Below are 20,029 nucleotides of genomic sequence, written 5' to 3' on the forward strand. Positions count from 1 at the left end.
CTTACAAGGGAATTATGACAAGAAAGTATTACAGTAAAAAAACAGTTTATTTTTTCTGAGAGAAATTTGAAGGTTAAACAGATTAAAGCTATTTACATGTGGGGATATGCTTTTAATTTGTCCTCGAGCATAGATTCCAGACTGAATTACAAAGGTCTGTGACCCGTTTCTAATAGCAAACTCTCTAGCAGCAGTTTTCCACTGTCGTCAATGTAGGGTTGATACAGCCAAGATGAGAGGTAGACCATTGAAAGATCGGCATTAGAAGTGTGGGCCAGTTCCTGAAGTATGGTCTTCTTCAGTGCCAACTCCTGCTTGTATGACTCGTAAAGCTTAGAAGATACTTCAGCTGCCATGAAGAGGACAAAGAAACAAAAAGGTCATTAACATGCGACTTCCATTTTAAAAATTACATTATGTGCATTTCAGCTACCAATCTCTGCAAATAATATATGATTATATTATGGTTGTCTTTTTGCAGGGTATATTACCCTGCAAAAAGACAACCATAATATAATCAATAAAGTAAATATTAAAGTAAAATGGACATACCGATCAAATTAACATTAATAGAAAATGGGATAACTTGGTTTATGATTATGAGCCTTTCTTTCTCATACCAAACTGATGGGTGGGCCACGTGTGAAACAGTGGTTCTGCTCTTCCTTTCTCTCCATACTGGAATGCTTCTAGCTCACAGATCCCACGCTCATCACTGACCATTTTCTCCATCTTCGACAGTATGTTTGCCTTTGGTGAAACAATTTGGATTACATAAAAATGTCACAAAACACAATACTGGTAATGCTCCTTCTCCAAAACTGTACCATTTTATCCACAACATCTTGTAACTTCACACATTCTTCCTCCAGCTCTTGGTTGCTCTGTTTAAGATTCTTTGAAGGGTCTCCAGCTGCCGAACTGCCTCCTTCCATCACCATATCGGACTCCATATTGGATCTGGGAACAGAGATGACAGAGACACAGGCTGCATGTGTAAAAGAGCAGGCAGATTGCTAACAAACGCATTTATTTAATTATCTGATTATATCTTAATTTATATTGTATTTATTTTTTAATATTTATTGTTCAACTGACATATTAAACTTACTTTTTGTTCAGTCCCAAATTAACAATTTTAGTCGCAATCGCGGATCCCTCGTCATTTAATCGCTCCCATTTCAGGATGAGATTATGCCAATCTGCAGCGTTGTCCTTTAATTTCCTGGCACTTCCGGTCAAGTTGCCTTTTTTTCCTGGGGTCGTGGACTCCGACATTATGCATTTATTATTATTAATCGATATATGCACAATGCATAAACAGCCGCTGAGTTAGGTTGTGCTTTTCATCATAACGCAATTTATTAAGCGAGAGCAAATTAACTATTTGCAAATGTGTCTCCTCAGTATAGTTGTCGTTTAATTCGTTTAATCAAAGTATTTTAATTCGTAACAATTAAAAACATCACAGAAACTCACGTGTTTCTTCTTTTCTCTACTTCTACCGTTTAATGCTATGACAATTGCAGAGTGCGTTAGCGCCACCTACCGGAACAGAGACCTACATTATCTGAGAGTCCTGTTCTCTAGTGCAGCCGTAAAAAATAATAATTTAGTGAACTCTCGGTTTGTAATTGTACCCCAGACCTCAGATCCATAGAGAGGGTTCTAGAACCAATTAAATTATTTTTAGCCACATTGTGATTGGAACATCAATGTAAAAAGCTCTTTGTGTTTTGTCTCTCAGGTTTCCTGTGTTGAATTATACCAAGGTATGTGTAGTTTTGAGTGTGTTCAAGAGACATTCTATTAAAATAGTGTACATTTTTTTTATAAAGTATACAAAATACGTTTTCAGCATATTGTGCACCATATTTATTTTTCAAATGTTGTAGTAATCTGTGGTTCAAAATGTATATTAATATTGCCCTTGTGACTAGTATGAACACAACTCATTTAGGTTTTGCCAAATAATTCAAATGTAATGTTTCTAAAAAATCTTTAGAAGTATGCAATTATATATTACAGATTTGAATTTCCCTATTCCTGAAAATTTGCCCAGAGGCCATGATTATTTCATTATCCTGAAGTGGCTTGAAGGAAGTAGTTGTATTTCCTCTCACAGCCCCACAAAGGGCAGCATACATCACTTTCATTATGAAAATTAATGTGCATTCCCCTACCAGCCTACATATAGGATCCTAAAATATATATGTGTGTTAAAAATACTGCTCAAAATATAAATTGTAATATTTTTTTGTGTTAAATTAGAAAAATGATAAAAATGGAAACATGTTCACTAGTGAACTTCCGAACCCCACTGCAAATTGTTTTTAGAACCATTTTAAATGCGACAGAAAGAAAGAATAAAACACAATATTAGTACCAATGAAATTATACCATTTTCTTCTTTTTATTGTAAACATTTTGAACTGAAGATTCACAATTTTATAAACACAGATGATGGTATATAATCAAGTGCATTTGACACTATAAGCCAAGTAATGATTCTCTTATGTGTGGCTGCATGTTGCATATGGCCCTGTAGTGGGTCAGTCAGTTTTTGTGGTGTACTGATCACTGGCGTGTGTGTACAGTTGATTTTTCTTGTAGCTCGTTGTCCCCCTGTCCTCTTCGAACTGTGGAAGGCAGTAAAGATCATACAAACGGTGTGCTAAATCATCAGCCTCCGCCACCCCTTCGCAGCTCATCTGCCAGCTCTGGGGAATGGAGTCGATGCCATAATGTGCCCCTGCAATTGCCCCTGCCATGCAAGCAATGGTGTCAGTGTCGCCACCCAGAGCCAAGCTGTAGGCTATTGTCCTCTCCAGTCCTCCGAACTGCTCTGGCAGCCCATCCCGGGGCTCCAAACAGTGCAGCACGCAGAAGATAGCGGTGGGCACTGACTGTAAGGCAGCGATGCCATTTCCTAACGCAAAGAAAGAGTGTCAACTACAAGAAAAACACAGCAGAATGCCATTATAAAAATGATCAAATCAATACCAACCCAACTCAGATATGACCTCCTCGATGCTCACACCATTTCTGTCAATAAGTTCTTTCACCCTGTGCAAACGTGAGCAATATGGGAAGTCTGATAAATTGAGTCTGTGGAATAAAACATAGTGGGTCAGAACCATAGAGAACTCTTCTTAAAGTCAGCATGAAGCGATAGTCTTTTTTAATACGTCTTTAATTTCTTTTTATTTACGTTTTAGTTTCAAGTTAAACTTAGTTCAGTTCATTGCCAAGACAACATTTCAAATCAAGTTTTTAATCTAATGTATTTTATTTCAGGCTTTATTCAAATCACGAAAACTTTTAGCGATTTTAATAGACAACATTGCATGAACAAAAACAGTTTAATCTTCAAAATATCTTTTTTTGTGTGTGTTCCACAGGTTTAGAACGACATGAGGGTGATTAAATAATAGAATCTGCATTTTTTGGTGAACTGTCCCTTTAAGAAACAAACAACTGAAGTTCATTCTTTTGATGGGCTCACTTACGCTTTAGCATCAAGCTGGGCTGTTTCATCTTTTTCCATCTCTTCCATTTCTAAGATCAGTTTGTTGATGAATTCTTTGGGCAGAGCCAAAGCACCTTGGAGAGACAGATGGACAGCAAGGGCCTGCAACATCGCCCCGTTGTAGCCCAAAGAGCATGAGTGTGTTAACATAGCGCCAAGCCGTGAGTACTGCCAAAAGCAAATGCAAGGAAAGAAAGTTAGCCTGGGACAGTCCAAATTAGTGTTGTATTTAAACAAGTGGTTCTTAACCTTTCTGACTCGAAGGCCGCCAACTGTTCAGCAAAATATTCGAATATTCATCAGAAACAATTCTTGATTAGATGTGTTTTTAGCATTCTCATATATCAAGTCTAAAGCTATTGTTGGTTGCAATTCAATCTTTTTATGGCTACTTAGTACAAAATGCTAAAAGCTGAAGTCTACCAGTTTAGATTCAACAGTAAGATGACTTTTCACCTTGCGGACATCATTGCGACTTCTGAAGGCAAGGGCGAAAGGGGCTGCTCTCATGGCACCTCCATTCCCGAAAGAACCGCGGCCGCCAAACTGAGCCTGTGCCGGCTGGAAGACATCCTTCAGGTGGGGCGATGCAAGCTTCCGCAGAACCTGTATGACACCTGAGCCGTAACCTCGATCCGGAGCAAGGTTATACTCCTTTGCAAATCTGGAATCAAGTAAGATGATCAGGGAAAAGCAAATACTTTTAGCCATTTCCAGCAGTAATGTACCTTCGAGCCATGTCTCGTTCATCAAACGCCATCCTGGTGAGGAGTGAATCTGCAACGCACCGCATCATGGCCGTATCATCACTGTACAGAAGAATTCCTGGATAAAATGTAGATGAGATGTTGTCTAAAATTGTAACATAGTCAAAAATGAATTTTCTACTATAAAGCAGCTCTCCAGTGTGTTCATGTTTTCACTCTGAAGTCTAAATATATATCCAAATGTGAAACATTAAAAGTAATTACAGTGAGGAAAGTAAGTATTTGAACACCCTGCTATTTTGCAAGTTCTCCCACTTGGAAATCATGGAGGGGTCTGAAATTGTCATCGTAGGTGCATGTCCACTGTGAGAGACATAATCTAAAAAAAAAAAATCCAGAAATCACAATATATGATTTTTTAACTATTTACTTGTATGATACAGCTGCAAATAAGTATTTGAACACCTGTCTATCAGCTAGAATTCTGACCCTCAAAGACCTGTTAGTCTGCCTTTAAAATGTCCACCTCCACTCCATTTATTATCCTAAATTAGATGCACCTGTTTGAGGTCGTTAGCAGCATAAAGACACCTGTCCTCCCCGTACAATCAGTAAGAATCCAACTACTAACATGGCCAAGACCAAAGAGCTGTCCAAAGACACTAGAGACAAAATCGTACACCTCCACAAGGCTGGAAAGGGCTAAGGGGAAATTGCCAAGCAGCTTGGTGAAAAAAGGTCCACTGTTGGAGCAATCATTCGAAAATTGAAGAAGCTAAACATGACTGTCAATCTCCCTCGGACTGGGGCTCCATGCAAGATCTCACCTCGTGGGGTCTCAATGATCCTAAGAAAGGTGAGAAATCAGCCCAGAACTACACGGGAGGAGCTGGTCAATGATCTGAAAAGAGCTGGGACCACCGTTTCCAAGGTTACTGTTGGTAATACACTAAGACGTCATGGTTTGAAATCATGCATGGCACGGAAGGTTCCCCTGCTTAAACCAGCACATGTCAAGGCCCGTCTTAAGTTTGCCAATGACCATTTGGATGATCCAGAGGAGTCATGGGAGAAAGTCATGTGGTCAGATGAGACCAAAATAGAACTTTTTGGTCATAATTCCACTAAACGTGTTTGGAGGAAGAAGAATGATGAGTACCATCCCAAGAACACCATCCCTACTGTGAAGCATGGGGGTGGTAGCATCATGCTTTGGGGGTGTTTTTCTGCACATGGGACAGGGCGACTGCACTGTATTAAGGAGATGATGACGGGGGCCATGTATTGCGAGATTTTGGGGAACAACCTCCTTCCCTCAGTTAGAGCATTGAAGATGGGTCGAGGCTGGGTCTTCCAACATGACAATGACCCGAAGCACACAGCCAGGATAACCAAGGAGTGGCTCTGTAAGAAGCATATCAAGGTTCTGGCGTGGCCTAGCCAGTCTCCAGACCTAAACCCAATAGAGAATCTTTGGAGGGAGCTCAAACTCCGTGTTTCTCAGCGACAGCCCAGAAACCTGACTGATCAAGAGAAGTTCTGTGTGGAGGAGTGGGCCAAAATCCCTCCTGCAGTGTGTGCAAACCTGGTGAAAAACTACAGGAAACGTTTGACCTCTGTAATTGCAAACAAAGGCTACTGTACCAAATATTAACATTGATTCAAATACTTATTTGCAGCTGTATCATACAAATAAATAGTTAAAAAAAATCATACATTGTGATTTCTGGATTTTTTTTTTTTTAGATTATGTCTCTCACAGTGGACATGCACCTACGATGACAATTTCAGACCCCTCCATGATTTCTAAGTGGGAGAACTTGCAAAATAGCAGGGTGTTCAAATACTTATTTTCCTCACTATATGTAATTATTAAGTATAATTTAATAGTATGGTGTAGAACCTCCTTTTGCGGCCAATACAGCATCAGTTTGCCTTGGGAATGACAGATACAAGTCCTGCAAAGTGTTTAATTGTTTAACCACTGGATGTGTGTGTATAGGCTATAGTGGATACTGGATATGTATATGACTGACTATACATCTATTAATTCATCTTTCAGTCATTTGATTTCAAATACATTCGCCTCTATTTTTAACTTAAACCATGTAATCATTTAAATAATGTTTTTTTTTCTAATATTTGTATTATTTTGTATTGAAATAAGTCGTGCATCAGGTGAAAAGGATTATTACCTACCATGAAATCCCCTACAAATAAAATGTAATGCTTTCGGTCTTTTTTGACCGCGAAAGATCACGAGTGACCACTAATGAGGAATACTAGAGGGTTAACAAAGACTTCAGGACATGCCAAGGGTTATAAATCACATATTAGCTTAGTACGTGATATGGCCTTCTGATATGAATACTGTCGTAATCTCCTTGATATCAAGACTCAAGTAAATATACTTTTAATATAAAATATACAATGTAAACATGGAATACTCACCGTCGCCCCGTGTTTCATCCTCCAAAGCGCTGAGATGCTGAAGGACTCGATCCAAAGGCACATCCACAGCGCCTTCAAACTCACCGCCTATACAGTCACCCAACACCGAGCCGACCAGAGCTCCGCGGAACCGGGACAACATCATCGGCGCTGCTGTACGCGCCGCAGCAGACATTTCTCCTACTGTATCTTAGTGTAAACGCAAACTTCAAGAGATAAACCGATTCAGACGACCCTAGTATGAATCTAGAACAGTGACATCTGGGGTTTGTTATGCTGGACTGTTGTTGTCATTGTGTGACCCGCTTCTTACCGCAGCATGTCAAATATAACCGCATCACGATTCATCAAACTATTCGAATATTTTCGATTGACTTACTAAAATGGATATACCTAACTTTGCAGAAAGGGTTGTGTCTATTTTATTTAATGCCTTTATTTCATTATTTAATTACAGAACCGATACGAACCTATGCAAACAAACAGCAACGGATGGTGCGCAGCTGCTGAAGTGATCTACGTTTCGATGTCTGCTGATTCGACAAATTCTAAATTCTGAAATTGTTTAAATCATGGATATAAGGCCGTTATATGCAAGTCATATATATGTATACGTGTGTAGTTTATTTATAAATGATTTAAACTTCTAATAAAAGTTCACAATTGTTCTTCTTTTTGTGTATTTGTGAATCTGCTGACCTGAGAAAGTATCACGACGAAGGAAGTTGCATTGCGCATCGTGCTTTATTTTCTATGATCTGTATGTCATATGCTTATTATTGCAGGTTACCGATGAATCCTGTGCCAAATGTATGCTTATGTTGACGATATCTGCTCTTCTTTGACGCTTGCGTGCTGTGGTTCAAGTGAGAAGTTACAAAGAGGCGGTATTTTGAAACAACACAGACGTTTTATTTGCCAATATCAGGCAGATCGAGGACATCACATTGATTCAAGAACGACAGGTAAAATACGGAACGACATGAAAATCATAAGTCACGCAGCACTAGTGTCAGCATCTATATTAATAAAACAGTTGAAACATAGCAACTAAGAGCAACAAGCTATCTATCTAACTGTTAGTTTTTCTTTAGAAAGTACATTACTGGGCGTTCATTGTTTTAAGAGTCTTAGAACATGTTTTACGAGGGTTCATTTAATGTCTCCAATGTCCATCAGTGAACACCTAAAGGTATAGTTACCTTTTGAAAATTAAAGTCACCATGAAATCAAAGTGGACAATAATTATTTGTAATGGAATATTGCATTATTTATTATAAATGGTTTATCCGTGCACATCATTGTTTAAAATAAAATAAAATAATGTGTCCTCGTAGGCTCTAATCTTCAAAAAAATCATCTCCCTCTTGTGACAGTCTCTCTTTGATGACGTGTTTAATGGCGCGAGGGCGGGACAACCTGTCACTCACATGAGATCAAAGCAGTAGCATACAATCAATTCCAGATGGACAAAATCAAGTCCCGTCCTACTTTCTGCATACTTGGATCTCACTAATGGGAAAAATACTTTAAATGGTTTCTCGGGGGAAAGCAATATGCTTGCGAGATCATGTAAAATGTTTGCAAGCAAACGCAAAGGTTTTGCGGGTGAAAGCGAAAACTTTTAAATATAATTTTTCCTTCCATCTGATATTTTTTCCCATAACAAGAATGTCCGTAGGGCCTATAGCAAAAAGATGAAATCTGTTAGTTTTAATAAAAGACAATCCCTGGGACATGACAATGTCCATATCTGAAGAACCACCTTAATTTATCAGGGTGTTTGTTTTAATGCCACCAGGTCTGGAATCACGTATGCGATGAATCCCTGGGACCCCATTACTTACACAGTGACACCTGCTGCTAAGATTTTAGCCAGATGTGTAACATCAGGCACCATGACACAGGTAAACCAAGAGAATATATATTTTTTTACATTGATTATAAATGGTTCTGGTGGTTAATGTAATGCATTTGTGTTGTGAATCTTATAGGAGGAGCTTGATGCTCTCCCACGGGATTCAGAAGTCTTTTCCTCGTATTTACTTGAAGCTGAGCAGCTCAGCAGAATCAGACATGATCTTGATCAGGTTGGAAACAAACTAGAGCCATGAATTTTTTTTGCCACTTCTCTGATTTACAAAGCAACTGAAATGATTTTCTATTTGTCATCATGTTGTTTTAGACTAATTTAGATTTAGAACTGCTGAAGCTGGAAAGAGACGGTGCAGACGTCACTCACGCTCATTACCTCAGTAAGTGTTGGAAACGGAATTGTGCGCATAAATTCACATTTCAACACGGAATTACACACTCTTAACTCTATATTAAAATTTTCTTCGTAAGGTCAAAGGTTTGCTTCCTTGCAACGGTTCACTTCCCACCTTCAGGAAGTGTTGCGAGAACAGACAGTCCTGCGAGAGAGACTCACAAAGCCACTGTGTCAGCAGAATCTGCCCATTCAGGCTGATCTTCACAGGTCAGGGGCTTTTAATGTGCCACTCAAACAAAATGGTTTTCGTTTGGAGTTTTAAATTGTACTTTTGTATCGAAATATTTACTTACAGTATTGATTATTGTTTAATGTAATATAAATCTGTGTGCAGATATGTGGTAGAGCTCATGGGGATGGTGGTGGAGTTTATTCAGAACCTGGAAATGAAAATTGAGATTGTTCGAGCAATTCCAAACACTGATAGTTATCTGAGTAATCTGGTAAGTCCTTAAACACACACACACACTCTATACAGTATGTATATGTTTTTTTGATGAATCAGTCAACATGAATGTGGTCATTTGAACTAAAAATATACATATCTATGGTGGTTAAAGGTTCATATAAATGTGTTATGCGTTGAAACCACTGTCTATGTGATGTTCTTTACCTTTATTCTCACAAACATGTCATGTTTATAATGTAAATCCATATTATAACTGTTCTCCCCATCAGAACAATGGCAGAACTCAACTGCTGGCTCAGGTCACTGAGGTGGAGAACCTGTACAAGCAAGTTCTGAAGCGACGAGGACATTCACAGACCAACATTAAAGACACGTCTAGTTGATAAAGAATTTCAGAATAAAAATCACCTACTGTTTGTTCAGGATACTAGTGGTCAGTAAAAATTATAAAAATAACTCATTACAAAATCCATGACTAGATTTAGTATACATTTTTACATTTGCATTTTCTGTTGACTTTATACTTCTAAATATAAGCTCTCATATTTTGTTTAGTGGTTGCTGACAAGGAACTTTGATACATTAGAGAAAACTGATTTATGGATTATATTCTGCAGCAGTATATATACATTTTCAGGCATGTGTTTTTCTTTTGTAATAATTATAGTAAATAAATGTTTCACATTTTTAACCAAAACCGAAGGGTTTCAGAGCGGGGAACCACCATCATGTATTATATTGTTTGTCTAGCCTACTAAATATAGTCTACTTTAACAGATATCTCAATATACTATCAGTGTAAAATTAGTGACCTGCGGGATACCTGATACATCAAAGCATTTCTGGACATTTAGCCTGTTTGCTTGAACGTCAGTGACTGCAGTGAATGATTTTTAGGTGGAACAACTCAAAAGTTTGATTTAGTGTTCAGGCATTTGAATATTTTATATGGTAGGACAAATTAAACCATAAATTCAGCACAATAATTTCTGCTGTTGCTGCTTTCCCATCTCTTCAATTAAGAGTTCTTTCTGTGTAATGAGTTTTGTGCACAACAGCTCCATCTATAGAAAAACAGAAAAAGAGCAACTGGCAATTAGTGATGCTGAGATATCTATTTCTAGAGCAGTGATTCTTAAAATGGGGGCGAATATTTTATGACTTGCATTTAAAAACTGTTTACACCTGTTGAATTCCCAGGTCCGTTTGGACCCTTTATAATGCAGTCATAACTTAATATTTTTCAACTAAAACCATATTGTATCTGATCAGTAACTTGCCATTGAGTGAATGCACAGATTTTTTTAAGTTTTGAATGTTAGCATGTTTTTACCATGCTATTACTTCATTTACCCCCTTTTTATTAATTTAAAAAAAATAATTAAAATGTTACAAGAACTACAGCAAAAACCATTATGATGCAAGAAAAAATATATTTTCTATCAATATTTATGTGAAATTTTATTTTGAATATATCATTATATGAAATTTAAACAACATATATGAAAATTACCCGTATGGATTTAATTAAGTTCTTTTGAGTCTTAATTCGTGAAAACTAAACATTCTTTTTCTAACAAAACAACATCAGTATTACTATGAAATTCCTTTCAAACAAAATATATTAATTTTACTTAACATAAACTTTTACTTTCAGATGATAAACAGCCTGAATCTCATTTTAATGCTGCAATGGTTCATCAATAGGTGGCAGCAGAGTGAAATGTCGATTTTAGACTATTTGTTCAAATTTAGACTATTTGGTCTGAACTTTTGGGCCTGGTTTCACAGACAGATCATAGATTAAGCCTTAGTTCAATTAGGGCATTTAAGTAGCTTTTATTAACGTGCCTTAGACTTTTTTTTTTTTTACTGGTGTTTACCAGTGTTTTTTTACTTGTTTTTTTTTGTAAAGTTTTTTTACTTTACAATGACTGACATATTTTAAGATATGTCAGGGCAAGCTACTTTCAGTTAAAACAGCTCAAACATGCATTTTAGTCTGGGACTAGGCTTAAGCCTTATCTGTGAAACTGGGGGTTGATCTACAAACAGACATAAATAAAAAATTTCATAATAAATGTTTCTAAACAAAACGCTGTCCCAGTGGGAAGGAAAAAATGTGTGTATTTTACAGATATAATTTGAAGCAAACTTAATTAATAGATGTTTAAAAAAATCAGCCCAATTTGATGTGTAAAGCCACAGTTCATTTTAGGTCAAAACTGACCTGAACGCAAAAGGTGTAACAATTTAGTTTACTCTAAATCTCTTACATTAAAAAAAAAAAATAAATAAATATATATATATATATATTTATTATTTTTTTTTTTTTAATGTAAGAGATTTAGAGTAAACTAAATTGTTACACCTTTTGCGTTCAGGTCAGTATATATATATATATAAAAATTATGTGTATTTGACTCAACATATCCAAAATGTCATTTTTCTACAATTTTTTTATTTTTATTTTTATTTATGTACCTCATCTAGGTCAAAACGGACCCGAATGCATATGGATATATTAAAATAATCTCTCAGGTATAAATTAAAATGCTAAAAAACATAAAATCAAGATATATATTTATTTTTATTAATATTATATTAATATATTAAATGGAAATATTTCTTATTTTCCCATCAAAACGTGTTTTTTATTTTAACTTCCGGAATTACAAAATGTTAAAAAAAAAAATTATATATATATATGTAAGGAATAATTGACGACAGGCCGTTGAATTATTAGAAAAATAATGCACTGAGGTGGTAATGCGGTCACGACGCGAAGCGGAGTGGCCGTTCACCTCGGGTGTGCATAATTTTTCTAACGTTTAAAACGTCAATTATTCCGCTTATACTACAGTTACCACACCTCGAAACATTGTTCAGATTATGTATTTCAAGACGTTTGTAGGACTAATTTCTTACGCATCTAAACCAATGCCTCCGTTGCTAATTCCAAAACGTCATTTTAGAGTTAGTAACGGAGGTTTGAGCCACTGATAGCAGACTAATGCTGGGGACACACGACTAGCTGACACATTCTCTGACTGTTTTCATCGACTGCAGCAGATTTTAAACACCGACTTTGAACACAGACTGAACGCGCTGAACACGCGTTTGGGCATGATCAGTCATACGTAGGCTATCAAATTACATTCATAACCGGCCTTAAAGTGTGTCCCCAGTTATTAATGCAGTTATTAGAGAGAGAGATGTTGCAATAATGAGACAGAAAAGCATGTGCGTCAATATTATTATTTATTTATTAATTCAATTCCTTTTAATTAATTCGAATTCATTCTTTTCTTTCCTATTATTGACAGATGACAGACTAGCCAAATAAATGAAACACAAAGCCCTTTTAACAAGTTGGCCTATCAATAATTATTTATTTGTTATATTATCTGCAATAATAATCCGTGCTGCAGGATTATCCATTTATTTAGCCTATATTCACTTTAATTTTCTATTGATTATAGATAGGAATATACTTTATTTATTCAAATTAAACTGCATGTTTCCATTGATTGTGAAGCTAGACATTGAAAATTCCAGATCAAGAGTATGCGGCTAAATGTTTTTTTCTTGTTATGAATTGTATCCTATTTTCCGTTATTATCGTTAACTATACGCGAAGTGATATGGAACATAGACTGTAAAAAAATAGATATGGAACTGTAATGCGGTCAAGACCTGCCTGGAACTACTTTAGCTGTGCGTTTCCCTGAAAATAATGCACACCTTAGAACGTTCGTCAACCAATCAGATTCAAGCATTCAACGGCCGTGTAGTATAAATATATATATATATATATATACACTCCCCCTTTCCCTTTTCTGTTGAAAAAAGATTGAAAACTAATTTTGTGTGGGACAATGGAGGGCCTTAGAGTCAAAAAAAGTTGAGAACGATTTGCTGTTCTAGAACGAAATGCATTGAATAAACCCGTAGCTCTGTGTCTGAAGCCATGGTGACATAAAATAGTGAAGTGTACTAACCTGGAGCTTTATCTCATGAATCTTGCTTTCATCTCTCTGCAGGCTGTACCCATGCTTTTCCAGAAGACCTTTAATGTGCCTTAGTGAGAAAACCGATTAAAGTAACATTCAGAAAACAATTTTTACAATCTTACTCACAATAATGTCAGTGGCCTATAAGCACACACCTCTGCACCGCAGCGTTGGGTTCCAGTGCATAACGCTCTTGTAGGAAATGCTGCAACTCGGGGCCCTTTGCGTCTAAAGCGCTCAGGGCCTCACAAGCAGCAATGCGCACACTGGGCTCTTCCTCATGGTGTACAGCCCACATCAGCAACTCCTGAAAAGCTGGGTTCATCCAACCTATTTTCTTTAAAGCTTCATTTATATAATAATATTTCTTTAGTGTACTCATAAAAATAGTTACATAGAATGACTGCAATCATTTTAAAGCTCACCATTAATTGCTTCCACTTTCACCTCCCATATTGGCTCATTCTGCATCAGGTTAATTAGCTGATCAACGACCTGTGAACATGTTTTATGCGGTCATTCGAGTGAACCCTCAATCTCTTTTTCACACAATTTATTGTCCACATGCTATCATAGATCTATTGTGCGCTTGCACAGCTGCTTCATTTCCTCACCGACTGGTCTTCCATCATTAGAGAGGCTGCAGTCAAGCAAGCTTGTTTGCGCACAGTCACATAGTCATCATTAAAGCACCGCAGGAAAGTGGGCAGTAGCTTGGGTGCCATTATTTTGAGTTGACCAATTAAGATCAGTGCTTCCAGGCGCCAAGCGGTTGGACCCTCCTTCAGCTTCGCTCTGTGGAGAAATTGTTTGTCTATTAAGAATGAACTGAATATAAATGCTCTGATGTGTCTGTTGGGTAGAGATAGTAACCTCAGCTCACTGTGCATCTCTCTGGCCATGTTCAGTTTACTTAGAGCCAGAGCTGCAGCACGACGAACAGCACCGCTCCAGTCGTTCCACATCATGTGTATCAGTTTGTTGCAAAGATCCTGCATGAAAAGCATTTCTAGTATGGTCAGCAATCATTATAGAGATATTAGATATGTAGATAGACTGTAGGTGTCTGAAATGTCCTAAAGAATTACATTATGATACCTTGTTGATTTGACTTCTGAGCTGTGCAATGCTAGTACAGGCCTGAACTCGTGTTCTCCAGTTAGCGCTGTTTAACTCTTCTGCTAGAAGGGAGCGCACTAGTGTCTGGATGGGAAATACCATGCAAAATATAGGGGTTCAGAAATATTAGTTTGAAAGAAAGACATATTTATTGAGCAAGGATGCAAGGATTGAAGTATTATTTGACACTGAAGAATGGAGTAATGGTGGCTGAAAACTAAGTTTTACCATTACAGGAATATATATATATATATATATATATATATATATATATACAGTATATACAGTTATTTTAAATTGTAATAATATTTCACAATATTAAATGCAGCATAAGAGACTTCTATCAAAAACATAAAAACCAACCCCAAACTTTTAAGTTTATGACAAAATGTGAACAAGATAAAAGTTTACATAGTCTAGTGCATGCATAATTGATATTATGCAAAAACCAATGAGAGAGTGACTCACAGTCTTGCTGCTGATGTTGGAGAGTAAAGTCATTGACTGCTCCTGATCTGAAAGAGCGTCTCTGAGGAAGTGCTGTGACAGGAGTCTCTGTATGACAGCTTGACTTGCATCACCGTCGATCGCCAAGCACTGCGCCGCCACCCAGCTGTCCGCGCCTGTGCCAGAGGGATCTGAGTCACAACATATGATGGTCATTTTGAGTCAACATCTGAGTAGGATAGATTGCTTTACTTGTGACATGAATGTTTGTTTTAGAGTTTATTTCAATTGACATTTTTAGGTTTCAAGCACTGGTCTCCTTTCGTCTATGCACCTTGTTTTATCGTGCTTCGTAGAATGTCTCTGGCGTGTGTGTTAGGTGTCCTCATGGCATACTGGCACACTGCAGCAGCCATCTGAACTCTCTTCACTGGATCCTCAAGGGCTGAGACCACGAGAGCCTGCAACTCCTGCGGTACCGCCTTCAACTTCCATTCCTTACTATGTTGAGCTGAGCAAAAAGAAATTAGCATTTAAACATTTATTTATTTATTTTCTACTACATTTAATTATTGCCTTAAAAGGGTTTATATTATATTATAATATATTACAACACCATTCAAAAGTTTGAGGTCGGTAAGATTTTTAAATGTTTTTAAAATAATTTTCTTATGCTCTTAGGCTGTATTTATTTGTTCAATAATCCAGTAAATCCAGTAAGATACTTTACTATTTAAAGCAACTGTTTTCTACTTTAATATATTTTAAAATGCAATTTATTCCTGTGATCATGGCAAAGCTAAATTATCAGTAGCCATTACTCCATTATTCAGAGTCACATGATCCTTCAGAAATCACTCTTACTTTTATCAATGTTGAAACCAGTTTAAGATTTTTGTGGAAACTTTTGGTGAATAGAAAGTTCAAAAGAACAGCATTTAAAGTATTTGACAGATTTTTTTTAACAATGTAAAACATTTTACTGCCACTTTTGATTAAAATTAAAAGTATAAATTTCTTTATAAAATTTTTGTATTATTGAGCCCATTTTTATATATATATATATATATATATATATATATATATATATATATATATGAAGAGTTCAGATGCAAAAGCCTCTAAGTGCCATCTGAAATTTTCTTCTAGAATGATCATTTTTATAAAGCTTGTATATTTAAGTTAAGTAATTTCACTTAAATGACAATTAATAGGTAATTTGCATTGCCATTTAAGTGAAATTATTGAACTTAATATGAGCTTGATAAAAATAATCATTCTAGAAGAAAATTTCAGATGGCACTTAGAGGCTTTTGCATCTGAACTCTTCATTCATATATATATATATATGAATTGAAAGATTTATTTTGAGCTGACAGATTAACCTGCTTTGCCAGGGTGAAGCTCTTCTTGTGGTCCATTAACTGCTCTTGATGCACAGGTTATGATGGCCTCCAGCCGCACTGTGTAATTAGGGTCACTAAGAGCCCTTTTTAGGCCCTCGATGTTCACACTCTGCAAGGGCAACTCTAGATGAAACAATAATCATTTAAAAGGTTTTTCCATGACAGCAATTGATGCAAAAAGAATCAAATGTACGCAGGTATTCAAGGTGTTTTCCTTCATAAAACACACATTGTATTTCTATACACGTGTACTTCACGGCTAACAAAGCTAAGTGTATTACTTAATGAATTTAATAAGAGAAACATACTGACGTTGCAGGCAATCCTCCACTTGTCAACTGCATAGCGAAGAGTGGAAAGTTTGGGCATCTCAGGATCCTGCCCGCTGAAGTCAGGAGGTTTGAGGGCATAGTCAGTTCTGGTGGAATGATCCACCCATCGCTGTTCTGCATTAACAGCTCTGCCTGCCAAATGTAATACATTAACCTAATATTTAGAACCACATATAAACCTTTTAGCTGTCACAATGACATTTTTAACACTAATAGTGCACTTTAATTGCAAGTAAACAATCACACTTAATAAATAAGTAAGTCTACCTGAGAAGATCTCCTGTGTAAAGACATTCTCTGTGACGTTGCTGCCGGCACGTGGATTCAGGATATCCTGCAGACGAGGGGCCTGTGGGAGCTCAATGTGCTTGATGGTCACAGTGGTTGCTGTCTTATTTAAGTGGTTCTGCACATTGATGCTTACTGGAGAGAGCCCATAACCTGGTATCCTGTTAAATAAGGACAGACACCACAAAACAACAACAACAACAACAATGTGAAATACAAGTGTGTTGTGTCCAAGTGTATGAATTAAAGGGATAGTCCACCCCCAAGTGAAAATTCTGTCAATATTTACTCACCCTCATGTCATTCCAAACCTGTATGCATTTCTTTCTTCTGTGGAACACATACACACACACACACACATACACAAAAGAAAGAAAGATATTTTGAAGAATGTTGGTAACCAAACAGTTTTAGTTCCCATTGTCTTATAACAGAGGCTGTTGGGTGACATACATTCTTCAAAATATCTTCTTTTTCGTTCCACAAAAACAGAATGTCATGCAAGTTTGGAACACATGAGGGTGAGTAAATGATGACAGAATTTTCATTTTTGGGTGGACATCCAATTAGAAAACCATTTTGATGAAAGCAGAAGATTCTGTGACAGTATTACCTGTGTTGTTTCCTCGGCTGCAACGGATTACTAGTCTTTTTTTGTGCAGGAGCCTGTAATGAAATTCTGCCACCTTCTTGGGTTAAAGTATTAATGTTACAGCTTCTTTTTTTGTTTCCATGCTTCGTTTTTTTCTTTAATGTGGTGCATGGTGCTAAGGGGCCTGTGGCATTGAAAAGCCAGTTAAAATCTAATTTTCTGTATGAAATGGCTCCCATCTCATAAATAACTTCTTCGGAGAAAGAAAGGCCCTGGCTTGCGTTATTCAGATACTGTTTGTAAAGACACTCGTCTCTGCGCTTGCTATGGTGCTCTGGTCTCCAGTTTGCATGCTGTAAATTCATGGTTGTCTGTGAGGCCTTATGGGACATTGTCTAAAAAAAGGAAACAATGATCAAATAGAAATTGATTATATGATTCTTAAAGCCTGCTGGGTTGATAAAAACAGCCCTTTTAGCTATTAAAAGAAATCTGGAGCCCGCTGTAAAACACTACATATAATCAACCCAATGAATAAAGACATAAAATAATAAACATAAAAAACATAGCCACTACGGTTACCATGTAAAGACACCTACCGCCACACTTCACAAATCACGTCTCCACAGCAATCACAGCACAGAGATCAGACTGGAAATTTCATAACATTTATTTTTCAGAGCAGTTTATATCAGATGTTTTGACTAACAAGGAGGATAAAATACTTTTTTAATAAAACAAGCAAAGCAGGTCGCTGACAAAGGTAAAGTTACCAGAGCTCTCGCAGCGCTCAAAAGTTGGCATAGCAACGAGACGCGCTTGTTTTGCTGCAGAGCGGCTGCCATGGCTCCTTGAGATTAACTAAACTACCTAGGGATCAGACATAAATAGATGCCTCATTAGCAGGTGTTTCTATGGGCCGTTATATGTAAGCCGTCCGCCATATTGGAACAGTCACAACCGATCCGTGAAAATTCGAGAGTCGCATGTATGAATATCTATACCTATACTTCAGCAGATGATTTGGCTAACACAATACAACAAGACAAAGGCGTAAACTAACAGGACATTAAAAGTTACTATAGTAGAAGTAAAAGTAAAAACAGTAAAAAAGTACCAAAGTATTATTGAGATAATTCATATAAAAGTACAAACCAACACATTCTTACCTGTAAAAGGTTATCCCAATTCTTTGGGAATTTAAATCGTGGCGGTTGATGACACGTTGACCGTTCCAAGATGGCCAATCAAAAGGCAGGTTTGTTCACAGAAGACGAGTGCGAATTTCAATGTTTTAACAGAGGAAGAGAGCATGTTAAGATATAGGTTGCTAAACATGTAATATCTAATAACCGTTTGACAGTATGACTGACAGTCATAGGCTATCTATTGAAAATGTGAATCGAAAATATGTTATCTACATGATTCATATCTGAATGTGATGAGACAAGAAACATTTTACGTTTTCGACATTAGGCTACATACAAATAATAATAATAATACCCCAACAAATTACCCCCCCCCCCCTTCATTTTATTTAATTTAATTTAGGTTAATTCAGGTTAACTCTTTTACAAGATTTGTTGTGAGTGATTCTAGCACAGTTCAGTTAGGCTATAGCTTTCTGGGCATACAAGAAAAGTGAGTTGAGTGAGTTTGGCCTGTTACTGTGTACAGCTGTTTTGACTTTGGCAAGTGAGTTATGTGCCAAGACCAGACCATATAATTCCATGCAGCATCTGGGCTGAATATAGGATGAATCCTGACAGGCGGAGGATTCCATCACAATAGCTTCACACAACATGGAGACAATGCTGACTCAACAGAGGAAACAAAAGCAATCGTGACCACATCTACATATGAAAAGAATGAACAAATCGATGAATAAAAGACATTCCAGGAGACATTTTGTAGCATGTTTTAGCACTGGCGCAATTTTATTCTGCACTATTTTTTTTAACAGTCACTGCCATTTCAACAGCATTTCTTGTCTTTCTCACAACCATACTTCAAACATACAGGTCAGGCCATAACATTCACTTTAAAGGGGAATTGCTAGATATGATAAGTCTCTCTCATTAAGCTCATTTTATGAGCCGATGTATTTTGAATGTGATGTCTTCTGTCACAGAGACATACACTTTGATATACCAAGGTGTGAAGGACCATATTGCTGTTTCTGGGAACCTTTTTAGAGGGACAGTTTCCAACAAGCTGCATACATAATAGATCACCTGCTTCTTTGAAACAATGTGAGCAAATTGCCATGCAACCTTAGCTTATATAAACCGGACAATTCTTTGATGCCAACATATTCATTCAATGGATCAGCATTAACAAAATCAACTAATAATGATAAAAGAAATAGAAAATATCCAAAAAGATATCAGTAAAGGTCACAACCAGTCTATTTTCTTTCCTTTTGAAGCATGTATTAAAATCTATTTTTATTTAAAGATTTAGG

The 20,029-nt window shown here is 36.8% G+C and overlaps 4 protein-coding genes across 4 annotated transcripts; 1 reads left to right on the forward strand and 3 right to left on the reverse strand.

Moving 5' to 3' along the window:
• Positions 1-28: 28 nt before the first annotated feature.
• On the reverse strand, positions 29-1,655 carry cinp (cyclin dependent kinase 2 interacting protein). The gene is made up of 4 exons (XM_081394519.1): positions 1,112-1,655; positions 828-960; positions 621-750; positions 29-349 (listed from the first exon to the last, which is right to left on the reverse strand). The coding sequence occupies exons 1-4, from the start codon at positions 1,276-1,278 to the stop codon at positions 147-149; spliced, it is 633 nt and encodes a 210-aa protein (XP_081250645.1). The 5' UTR covers positions 1,279-1,655; the 3' UTR covers positions 29-146.
• Positions 1,656-2,381: 726 nt separating this feature from the next.
• adprs (ADP-ribosylserine hydrolase) lies at positions 2,382-7,481 on the reverse strand. Its single transcript, XM_081394523.1, has 6 exons — positions 6,688-7,481; positions 4,258-4,354; positions 3,986-4,193; positions 3,510-3,697; positions 3,008-3,108; positions 2,382-2,929 (listed from the first exon to the last, which is right to left on the reverse strand). The coding sequence occupies exons 1-6, from the start codon at positions 6,860-6,862 to the stop codon at positions 2,553-2,555; spliced, it is 1,146 nt and encodes a 381-aa protein (XP_081250649.1). The 5' UTR covers positions 6,863-7,481; the 3' UTR covers positions 2,382-2,552.
• On the forward strand, positions 7,353-11,456 carry haus2 (HAUS augmin like complex subunit 2). Its single transcript, XM_081394524.1, has 8 exons — positions 7,353-7,447; positions 7,555-7,652; positions 8,489-8,594; positions 8,682-8,777; positions 8,873-8,942; positions 9,034-9,166; positions 9,294-9,402; positions 9,638-11,456. Exons 3-8 carry the CDS (start codon positions 8,508-8,510, stop codon positions 9,749-9,751), a joined length of 609 nt encoding a protein of 202 aa, XP_081250650.1. The 5' UTR covers positions 7,353-7,447; positions 7,555-7,652; positions 8,489-8,507; the 3' UTR covers positions 9,752-11,456.
• Positions 11,390-18,410, reverse strand: heatr4 (HEAT repeat containing 4; the record flags this gene model as incomplete). The annotated part of the gene is made up of 14 exons (XM_081394326.1): positions 11,390-11,413; positions 13,370-13,448; positions 13,537-13,696; positions 13,807-13,876; positions 13,996-14,176; positions 14,255-14,373; positions 14,480-14,584; positions 14,969-15,138; positions 15,282-15,458; positions 16,333-16,476; positions 16,662-16,817; positions 16,953-17,134; positions 17,860-17,960; positions 18,339-18,410. The coding sequence occupies 14 exons, from the start codon at positions 18,408-18,410 to the stop codon at positions 11,390-11,392; spliced, it is 1,740 nt and encodes a 579-aa protein (XP_081250452.1).
• Positions 18,411-20,029: the final 1,619 nt, after the last annotated feature.

Source organism: Scardinius erythrophthalmus (assembly GCF_964197995.2).
Source record: "Scardinius erythrophthalmus genome assembly, chromosome: 19".
In the NCBI taxonomy this organism is placed as follows: domain Eukaryota; kingdom Metazoa; phylum Chordata; class Actinopteri; order Cypriniformes; family Leuciscidae; genus Scardinius; species Scardinius erythrophthalmus.

Excerpts from the sequence above, each read along its gene's own strand:
- adprs (XM_081394523.1), bottom strand. The coding sequence starts at position 6,862 with ATGTCTGCTGCGGCGCGTACAGCAGCGCCGATGATGTTGTCCCGGTTC. Across the intron at positions 4,194-4,257 it reads GAACGAGACATGGCTCGAAG|ATTTGCAAAGGAGTATAACC; the intron begins GTACATTACTGC and ends ACTTGATTCCAG. Across the intron at positions 2,930-3,007 it reads GGAGGTCATATCTGAGTTGG|GAAATGGCATCGCTGCCTTA; the intron begins GTTGGTATTGAT and ends TCTTTGCGTTAG.
- cinp (XM_081394519.1), bottom strand. The coding sequence starts at position 1,278 with ATGTCGGAGTCCACGACCCCAGGAAAAAAAGGCAACTTGACCGGAAGT. Across the intron at positions 751-827 it reads AAGATGTTGTGGATAAAATG|GCAAACATACTGTCGAAGAT; the intron begins GTACAGTTTTGG and ends GTTTCACCAAAG. Across the intron at positions 350-620 it reads GTGGCCCACCCATCAGTTTG|CTGAAGTATCTTCTAAGCTT; the intron begins GTATGAGAAAGA and ends TCTTCATGGCAG.
- haus2 (XM_081394524.1), top strand. The coding sequence starts at position 8,508 with ATGAATCCCTGGGACCCCATTACTTACACAGTGACACCTGCTGCTAAG. Across the intron at positions 8,595-8,681 it reads CATCAGGCACCATGACACAG|GAGGAGCTTGATGCTCTCCC; the intron begins GTAAACCAAGAG and ends TGAATCTTATAG. Across the intron at positions 9,403-9,637 it reads ATAGTTATCTGAGTAATCTG|AACAATGGCAGAACTCAACT; the intron begins GTAAGTCCTTAA and ends TCTCCCCATCAG.